Below are 10,727 nucleotides of genomic sequence, written 5' to 3' on the forward strand. Positions count from 1 at the left end.
CAGAATTCATGAAACTTAACTGTGGAGGTATTTTGAAAATAAAATTTAACTACAACAACATTTGCTTATTTTTAGAGTCTTTTATGACATCAAGAGAAATGATCCCAGAAAGAAAAAATCAAGAAAAAGAATCTGATGATGCCTTAACTGTGAATGAAGAGACTTCTGAGGAAAATAATCAGATGGAGGAATCTGATCTGACTCAAGCTGAGAAAGATTTACATTCTGAAGGTAGTGAAAATACAGGCCCTGTAAGTAGTGGTTCTGATTGCCACGAGACAGAAGAATTAGTAGGATCCAACTCCAGTAAAACTGGAGAGATTCTCTCAGAGTCATGCATGGAAAATGACGACGAAACCACAGAAGTCACAGATGAACCAATGGAACAAGACTAATTATTTAGAAAATGTAGATGCAGTATTTTACATACAGTTCTGGTTTTACACTGTATAAAACTTTTATGTAATAAAGTGGACCTTTAGTTTTACAAGAGAAGCAGGTTGTAAAATAAAGTACTTTATGGGATAAATCCTGAAAGAGTTGTACATGTAAGAACTGTGAATATCAGCTCCTCTGGGTCCTGCTTACCGCTGACTTTTTTTTTCGGTCTGGTCAAATCAGTGGTTTGTGTATAGATTTTTTTTTTTTTTTTTTTAAGAATTAAAGTTTTTAAACTGGAAGGTAATAATTATAATTTTGAAAATCTTTTGGAGATTATCACATTTAGTTTATACATGTGCAAGAAATCTTTTCTCTCTTTCTGACAACTCTAGCAGTTTTCATATTTTGGTCATAGTTTCAACATTTTAACATGTGAATTATAGGGTTTCATGCTGGTTTCCAGATTTTATTGTTTGACTGTACAGTGGAACTTTAAGTCATATATACATATATATATATAATTCTAAGGGGGAAATGTTATATTTTTCTGTTTCTATAAGAGATGAATACAGTGGATACTTTTTCTATTGGTAATGATTGAGTTCACCTCTTTCAGAAGACAGTTTCAGTTTCTCTTCTGAGTAATTCAAATAAAATCTGGCCCTTGTGAATGAAACCCTGGAAATAAGTCTGTTGATATACCAGGTTAAACACATTCCAAGAGATCTGTTCAAACTAAAATTCTTTTGTATACTTCTGAGGTGCCTGAGAAAAAGACTTCATTATTTATGAGAAAAATATGCTTTATCTTGGAAACTGTGTTCAAACATTAGCTTACTATTTTGTAGAATGAATGCTGACATGAGACCATCTCAGAAGAACCCGGCAGGTTCCTTGACCTTTTGCTTGCTTTTCTCAACATTGTGAATATTACACATTTCTTTCTAAATTATTCTAGAGTATGCAAATGTCAAAGGTATGAAACCCCACTGTACTGGAAAAATTAATATATTACTATAGTAATGTACTGGAGCTAAATGACTGAAGCTTTAGGGGTGCATAGAAACCACCATAATTTGTATGACATTTTGAGGTGAATTAAATATTTTTGAACATGCTTCTTCGACAGCCAGTGTTATATTTTTCAGATTAACACAAAGCACAATGATTACTCTAAACTCAATATTTTCAAATTCACATATTTAAAAGTCATGCAAGCTGCAACTTCCCTGTCAAAATTACTGGCTGCCAAATTTATACCTGTTTCTTCAGCTGTACCTTTTGATATTTAGAATTTTTAAATTTCTGTAAAGTAGATTTTGTAGAATGTGATGTGTTCACTGCCTTTGTGAAGCGGTATATAATTGTATAATTTCTGTGTGTAAACTGAATGCTTGGGCTTTCAATACAGTATTCATATAAAGCAATAAATATTAATGTTATGAAATATTCGAGTACATTTTTATCAAAATACAAAAGAATCCCTTTTTTAGTTTCAGATACTAAAGTACACAGATGAACTTATAAAACTGATGCAAACAATTTCTGACACTGTATCATAATCTTTGGGGTGATGTGGGTGGCGACCACAACTTTTGCATTTTGACTACTTCAATTGCTATGACTAAAATTACCAAAATGATTTGGCTCCGTTTATGTTTATAGGGTAAATATACTACTGACTGACTGGACTGTCAGGTTCACAGCAGCTTGACGATATATTTAAGAATATGTCTAGTAGTTGACATAAAAACTGAATATTTACTGTACCCAGGAGGGGAGAAAAATCACACATTGTAAATTTTTAAAAATTTTTTTTGCAAAAATGTTGAAGCCAATTTTAAATGTGACATTCATTTGTATCGGCCTGTTGACCTGTTATTTTGTTGAGGAATATTTTGCCAATGAGAACAGATTTTAAACATTTTAAGTTCAGAAATTTTGAAATTTTCTTTAGAATATTTATGAAATTATTGTCAATAAACGTATTCTTTAAGATCCTGTGACCTTTTGATATTTTTTGTTTTAATTGTGCCATGGACCATTTGTAAACAAATCAATTTACTTTTGTTGGTTATAAGTTGAAAATTAGCGTCATGACTTTGAGGTCTGTGGTTTTATTTGTAAACTTGCAATTGCTATTTTTGCAAGGGCAAATGTATTTCTTTATTAAATAAAGTACAATAATGGTGAATGTACCAAAATGCCATCACTTAACTCTATGAGAGATCTGCATTTTAATCTATAGTTTAATAGTTTTAATATTTATTAGATATTCATATGTTGATCGTAGATCAAACTTGTTGCTGTTTATACAGATAATTGTAGAATGCTAATGGAATATCTCCTTTAGGATAGGTGGAATACTTTTGTAGTTAAAGTGGGAAACCTTGTTCAGCTGGTTTAAGATACTGATGCCCATTTGGAAGTAGATTTCCGCAAGTATGCATAGGTGCACTTACACAGACTTTGCTTACTGAATACATCAGTTCTAATAGTAACTGATTCAGATGTGAATTTTTTAAAGGCTAATTTTAGGCACATTTTCTTAACACACATCAGCAAAGTCATATTAAAAGACCTAAATGAAGAAGCAAGACCTCAGTGATTAAAAATGTTATTTTCTTTTTTCTTTTTCTCTTTTTTTTTTTTTTTTTTGGCCTTGAGCAGATTGTTTACCTGTTAGAATCTAGACTCTGAACCCAACATGTAAAAAGAACTTGAAATGCTGATGAGGATACAGAATATACATGTGATATGTTTTTAGCACTTTCCCCTTTTAAAAAAGTGAAAACATTATCCTAGTACATTTTAAAAAATACCATCTTTTCAGTTCTGAAAATGTAGCAGAACAGAAATGAGTAGTGGAAAATGTCATATTTTAATTGTTGATTACCAGTTAGGGTTTATTGTAACTACACCTTTCAACAGTGTGGACAGAGCAGTGAATTCCCCATCAGAGAGCTATAACCCTTTGGCTTAGAAAGGCATCCCAGAAATCCTGCACCTGAAGGTGTAGCCTGTTAAAGCATGGAGGTTCAGAGTACTTTGTTTTGCTGGTGTAGATAGGCATGTATTTATGCATTTTTGCATTTGTAAAATCAGTAATTTTTCAAATAATGTAAATGTAATATACTAGTTTACTTATAAAGGTACTGGGCAGAATCTATAGCTGCTACAATGTTTGATTATGAGAAATGTAACGTGATAAGGATGAAAATGCAACTTGTAGAACCAAAGGAAATAAAAATTTTGGATAGTGTTAAATTGTCTTTTGAACAGGAGTTTCTTAATTACATTGGTTTTGATCAAATGAAGCTCAGTTCTCAAGATTTGTGCTAATCATAAAATGGATGAATGCAAAAACACCTTGTAATTTTATGTGGAATTATTATAATTAGGTTTATTGGATTTTTGGCCTAATAAGAATGCTAGTATGTATTGGTTAGGATACATCTAATATTTCACATTTAAAAAATAATCAGTACACTTTCTTCAGAATTTCCTTTTATTTCAATTTGGAGCCTAGCTTACTTTGCCAAATGTATTATTTTCATAATGCAATAAAATATAAATTAGAAGAATATCTTTATGTGTGGAATTACTTTATTTGCCATAGTAGTTCACACCTCTCTCCCAGCTCTTCCTCCCCAGTCACTTCAGATGGTTTAGGATCCGTAAGCATTTCCTGGTCTGTAAGGGAAAAAGCTTAATGCAGGATTTTATTGCAGCTCTGTTTCTTAAGTGGTAATGGTATTTCCAACATGGAGGGTGCAGCTGACTTGAATGGACAACTCAAACCTGGTATCTGACAAAGTCCTGATTTACCTTATAAAACAGTTCTCTTTTGGCATAATTTGGCACTAATTGGCACGCATGGATCCACAGCATTTGTATTGGAATCATTTTAGAAAGGTCTCCTTCAGATAACTACATGATTAGAAGTGTAGAATTGCCCTAAATGGAGAGAATGGATTCCGTTTTCTGAAAATTCTGGGTTCTTTCTTTAATGTATTGCATAGTAGATGATAGTAAATAGTTAACACTTGGGGCTTTGGATTCAGAAGATAGTACCAATTAGCCTGTGCCTGAATTTAAATATTTTTGAATTTCAGATTCTTCTTATTTGATCTCTAACTTAATCCGCAAGCAACTTTATTTTGTAAACGGAATTGGTAGTACAGAGTTTGGGGTAATGAGAAGACTGTTGCACTAAATAGCATGACGATGCACCATCCTTGGCCACTCGCTTTTCTAGAATACTATTTACTGTTGAATTCTAACAGTTTTAGAGCAACAGACTTTTTTTCTTCTCCAAAATTCAGCAGTAGAGTTTGTAGTTTAGGTTTATGCTTCCAGGCTTTCTTCCCAAAAGCAATGGGTTTTTTAACTAAAAATAATGACACAAATGCCAGCAATCCCGTTTCCCAGTCTGCACACTCCGCTGTTATACTAATTTTTATACTTGCACAAGCTAGCCTTGTGCTTGGCAAGTGGTTAACAGCTGAAATCAGGTGGGCTTTGTGGATACTGTCAGCACAGTCCATTTTGGGATTCCTAAATTTACTAATCCTACAATTTCTGCCCACCCTTGAAGGGTTCTAAGTTCATCCCTGAAGCCTTTCTTTGCTGCTAGGTTTATGGAGTTCAGAGCAGTACACACAGTTGGATGCCCTTGACAGGAAATCCATGGGCAGTTAGACTGAATCACCAAGAAATAAGTGTCCCAGTAACAGAAGAGAGAGGTCTGTAAGACCAGCCTCCCCAGGCATATAGAAAGGCACAGCACATCTTCACCTGATGGTGGACAGGTGTTTCTCTGAGTTGGACATACAGTCAAACCAGTCAAGTCTGCTTTAATGTATGATTGGACTTGATATTTGTTTACTAATTCTTGTGTCAAGAAATGCTTGTGGTTGAGTAGGCTTGCGAGTGTTAATGCATATATTTGCTGAGAATTTGAGGGTTAAATATGTGGTCGGTATTGGGCTATCTTCATTTCGGATATTTTTCTTTGCATTTCTTGTAATGCTGCAGCATGGAAGGGTAAGCTTAGTTGATGACGACTAACAATTGTCATGGGCATTTAGGAATGCACAGTCTCCCACTTTGCAGCTTGACTGGGTACCTAAAATTAAGTTGGGCAACTTGATGAGTTGTGTATTTGGGGGGCTCAAAGAGTAGACTCAGTCCATTTCCTACCTTTGAGGAATTCAGTCACCTTTGGAGAACGATAAACAGTCTAAGTTTTGAACTAAGGGTGGTCTGTGACTTGGAAGATGCACTGGAAAGAGCAGTTTAGTGCAATTGTTGCTGTCTGGGAAGGCTTCTCAGATTTGGCCTTGAGAGATGTAGCAGGGTGTAATGGGCAGAATAGAAGGGCATAGGAGGTGCAATGATATGGGTTAAGTCTGGTTTGCCTTCCCCAGCTGGGGCACCTTGGGCAAGTTACAGTATTTCTTTGAGCCTTAGTGTCCTCATTTTTGAAGTGGGGAAATAATAGTATCTACCTGGCAGGACTCTTTGGGCATTCAGTGTCATTATGGGACTAAAGCTAGATCTAGTTCAGGATCTTAATTTTTTTTTAAATTTTGTTTATTTGAGAGAGAGCATGAGTTGGGGAAGGGGCAGAGGGAGAGAGAATTAAGCAGACTCCCTGCTGAGTGCAGACCCCCCCCGACAGGGGTCTTGATCCCAGGGCCCTGAGATCATGACTCAAGCCAAAATCGAGAGTCAGATGTTTAACCAACGGAGCTACCCAGGTGTCCCTAAGATCTGACATTTCTTTTAAGGAGAAACATGGACAGGAAAGTATTGTTTCTGGGGAAAACAGTTGTTAACAGAATCAAAGTTGAGGTTTCAATCCTGGCAATAACAGGATACTAATAGTAAGCACTAATTGAGCACACACTTTATGCCCCTCCTTATCCTTAGCACACATTCCCTCTTTTAACCTTCCCATCAGCCCTATGAGATGTGTAATATCCCCATTTTACAGACATTTGAGGTCAAGGAAGACAACTTGCCCTGGGACCCTTTGAAAGGGGAGGGTCAGAATGAGAATCCTGGGCTCTTGACTCCAAAACTTGATGTTTTTTACCCTCTTTATGCTCAGATCCTGTCTTATCTTGGAAGGCCTGTCAAATGAGAATGAGGCCAGCAGAGAGGAAGCCATTCCAGGTATCCGAAGGTTCTCAGAGCCACTCAGACTGCCCAAGTTCAGGTACATCAAAGGGCTCAGCCAGTCACAAACCCGAGCACTTGTTTTCACACCCCATTTACTTCACTGTCTAAGCTTCACCTTATTTTTTCTATTACCCATGGTTTTCCAACAAGACGTGCTTAGTACATAATCTTTTTAAAATTTATCTTAAAAATTAGTAATGCACACCTGGCAAAAATTCAGTATAATAGTATACACTGGATTGTTTTTGTCCTACTACTCTTGCTTCCATAACCTCCCCCGAAACCCTGAGGGAAATGCCCTCACTAGCAGGGCATAGTGTTGAGAGCAAAGGTCCTGGAACCAGATTGCCAGGATTTAAATCCCAGCTCTGCCATTTGCTGGCTGTGTGATCACTAGCATATCTCTAAGATGAGGATGAGGTGCCAACCTCAAGGCTTGACCATTGGAAGAGAGCCTGACTTGCTAGTGGTCTCCCCTGACTTTCTTTCCATAGAGAATGTGCACATTTCAGTGAGAGGCATCTTAACTCTCCTGCCCTGTTTATTTTTGTAATAATGTCTGCATCAGTACCTACAGTCACCCCAGTCATTTTAACAGCTGCATAGCATTTCAGTGTATAGATGAACCATACTTGTTTTAACCAGCTTCCCTTTGAGAGACCTCATGCAGTTTGGATTTGTGGCCACTGTTCACTCGGTTCGAGCAGTTTGACATGGGGACATATGAAATCAGCCTCTCCTCCCTTCCCTCCAGCCTGGGAAGAAATAAACAAGCCATTGAACTTTATTCCTTAAAAAAAATTAGTAAATAATGTGGGAAATAGATGCCCTTGCCCCTAGGATGTAGTGGAGGAGAGGATGGGGAATTTTCCGTTAGGCAAACCACATGCTGTATTTGCCACTTTCTAAAATAGTAAGAGACACTGTAACTTTATGTGAAAGAGGGAAAGAAAGCCACCCGTTGAAATCCGACACACGCTTCCTGATATTCATCCAGGGCAGTCACAGCGGTCTCTCCCGGCTTGCCATTTTCATCTTTTTGGATGAACATTGTAATTTCTCCATTGTTTGCCCTGCTTGGCTTCTGCTGGGCAGCCTGCAATGAAACAAAGTAGCTTCACCTCTTTGTGGGTGTTTTCATTTCTTAGGCTCTTGGTTGTTGCTTGGCAAGCAAGTATGGAATTAGTCATTCCCACAAAGACAAGTACTTGCTTTACTGATTGTTCTAATTTACTAATTACCTGCTGTTCTATTGTGACTTTCCTGATATAACTTTTTTTTTTTGAAGGGACATGGTAACTTTTTGTCTCAATGCAGAATCACAATGTAAAGTCTTTTAAGGACATTTCCAGTGGCAATTAATTTCAACCCATATCGTTGTACCAGCAATGCATATAGCTCGATTGGAGTGACAACAGTAGGAACGGCGATGGCCACTTTGCATATATTTTCTCAATGGCCACTGCCACAACCACCAGTGGCCCACGGCTCTTGAGAGATGCATCCAGAGCTCTAAGAAGATAAGAGCATGCTGGGGGTGCCTGGGTGGCTCAGTCGTTAAGCGTCTGCCTTCGGCTCAGATCATGATCCCAGCGTCCTGGGATCGAGCCCCGCGTCGAGCCCCGCGTCGGGCTCCCCGCTCTGCGGGAAGCCTGCTTCTCCCTCTCCCACTCCCCCTGCTTGTGTTCCCTCTCTCGCTGTGTCTCTCTCTGTCAAATAAATAAAATCTTAAAAAAAAAAAAAAAAAGAGCATGCTGGAATCAACCATCTCAGAAGCAGCCATCAGTCAACCCAGGCAGTGACCTCCTCCTTGATTCATCCATACGTGTTTATTAAGGCACCGCCTATGAGCCTGGGCCTGGGGGCAGAGCAATTAAGACAGAGAAAGAAGGTAAGTAGAAATATTAGTAAGACTAATATTATTAGCCATATCATATGAACTTTAGAATTAGCTTGTGTGATTCCAGAAAAATGATCTGTTGGTACTTTAATTTGATCTAACACATTTTAAAATTAACTGTGGAATGATGGGCATCTTTATGATGTTGAATCTTTCCAATTAAGAACATGCTGTAGGGAGAGCCTTGGGTGGCTCCCAGTAGGTTAGGCGTCCGCCTTTGGCTCAGGTCACGAATTCCCAGGGTCCTGATATCGAGTCCTGCATTGGGCTCCTTGTTCAGCAGAGAGTCTGCTTCTACCTCTGCCTGCCACTCCCCCTGCTTGTGCTCGCTCGCTCTCTCTGACAAATAAAATCTTAAAAAAAAACCCATGGTGTTAGGGGTGCCTGGGTGGCTCATTCCGTTAAGCATCTGCCTTCGGCAAGGGTCATGATCCCAGGGTCCTGGGATAGAGCCCCATGACAGGCTCCCTGCTCCGTGGGGGGGGGGGGGGGCTGCTTCTCCCTCTCCCACTCCCCCTGCTTGTGTTCCCTCTCTCGCTGTGTCTCTCTCTGTCAAATAAATAAAATCTTAAAAAAAGAACATGGTGTAGAGCTGGTAAATGAATTCAGTAAAGTCACAGGATATAAAATCATTGTACAGAAGAAGTCTGTTGCATTCCTATACACTAATCAACAACAAAGAGTGAAATTAAGAAAATCCCATTTACAATTGCACTACAAACAATGAAATATCTAGGAATTAAGTTAACCAAAGAGGTGAAAGACCTGTATTCTGAAAACGATAAAACACTGATGAAAGAAATTAAAGATGATGCAAAGAAATGGAAAGACATTCCATGCTCATGGTTTGGAAGAACAAATATTGTTAAAATGTCTATACTACCCAAAGCAATCTACACATTTAATGCAATCCCTATTAAAATACCAACAGCATTTTTCACAGAACTAGAACAAACAATTCTAAAATTTGTATGGAACCACAAAAGACTTCGAATAGCCAAAGCAACCTTGAAAAAGAAAAAACTGGAGGCATCACAATCTCAGATTCCAAGTTATATTACAGAGAGGTAGTAATTAAAACAGTATGGTACCGGCATAAAAACAGACACATAGATCAGTAGAATAGAACAGAAAACCCTGGGGTGCCTGGGTGGCTCAGTTGGTTAAGCGGCTGCCTTCGGCTCAGGTCGTGATCCCAGTGTCCTGGGATCGAGCCCCGCGTCAGGCTCCCTTCTCAGCAGGGAGCCTGCTTCTCCCTCTCCCTCTGCCTGCCTCTCTGCCTACTTGTGCTCTCTCTCTCTCTCTCTAATAAATGAATAAATAAATCTTTAAAAAAAAAAGAACAGAAAACCCAGAAATAAACTCACAAGTATATGGTCAAAAGTCTTCAACAAAGGAGAATGAATATCCAATGGGAAAAAGTCTCTTCAACAAATGGTATTGGGAAAACTGGACAGCCCTATGCAAAAGAATGAAACTGGACCACTTTCTTTTACCATATGCAAAAATAAACTCAAAATGGATTAAAGACCTAAATGTGAGACCTGAAACCATTAAAATCCTTGAAAAGAGCACAGTCAGTAATTTCTCTGACATGAGCCGTAGCAACATTTTTCTAGATATGTCTCCTGAGGCAAGGTAAATAAAAGCAAAAATGAACTATTGGGACTACATCAAAACTAAAATCTTCTGCACAGCAAAGGAAATAATCAACAAAGCTAAAAGGCAACCTACAGAATGGGAGAAGATATTTGCAAATGACATCCGATAAAGGGTTAATATCCAAGATATATAATGAACTGATTAACTCAATACCCCAAAACCAAATAATCCAGTTAAAATGGGCAGAAGATACGAACAGACATTTTTCCAAAGAAGACATCCAGATGGCCAACAGACAACTGAAAAGATGCTCAACATCACTCATCATTAGGGAAATACAAATCAAAACTACAATGAGAGATCACTTGACATCTGTCAGAATGGCTAAATAAAAAACACAAGAAGCAACAAATGTTGGTGAGGATGTGGAGATAAATGAGCCCTCCTACACTGTTGGTGGGAATGCAAACTGGTGCAGCCGCTGTGGAAAACAGTATGGAGGTTCCTCAAAAAATGAAAAGTAAAACTCCCCTACGATCCCGGAATTGCACTACTGTATATTTACTCCCAAAATACAAAAACACTAATCCAAAGGGATAAATACACCCCCATGTTTCTGGCAGCATTGTAATAGCCAAACTGTGGGGCAGCCCAAATG

At 38.1% G+C, this 10,727-nt stretch overlaps 1 protein-coding gene across 2 annotated transcripts in view; it reads left to right on the plus strand.

Annotated features, from left to right (window-relative positions):
• PPP4R2 (protein phosphatase 4 regulatory subunit 2) overlaps positions 1–2,603 on the plus strand; it is a 51,005-nt gene extending 48,402 nt beyond the window's left edge. For both annotated transcript variants that reach the window (XM_027584168.2, XM_027584167.2), the window contains one exon: positions 76–2,603. In XM_027584168.2, the coding sequence (XP_027439969.1) occupies positions 76–395 (320 nt within the window). In that variant the 3' untranslated portion in view covers positions 396–2,603. The remainder of the gene's footprint in view (positions 1–75) is intronic.
• Positions 2,604–10,727: the final 8,124 nt, after the last annotated feature.

This window comes from Zalophus californianus, chromosome 1 (assembly GCF_009762305.2).
Source record: "Zalophus californianus isolate mZalCal1 chromosome 1, mZalCal1.pri.v2, whole genome shotgun sequence".
In the NCBI taxonomy this organism is placed as follows: domain Eukaryota; kingdom Metazoa; phylum Chordata; class Mammalia; order Carnivora; family Otariidae; genus Zalophus; species Zalophus californianus.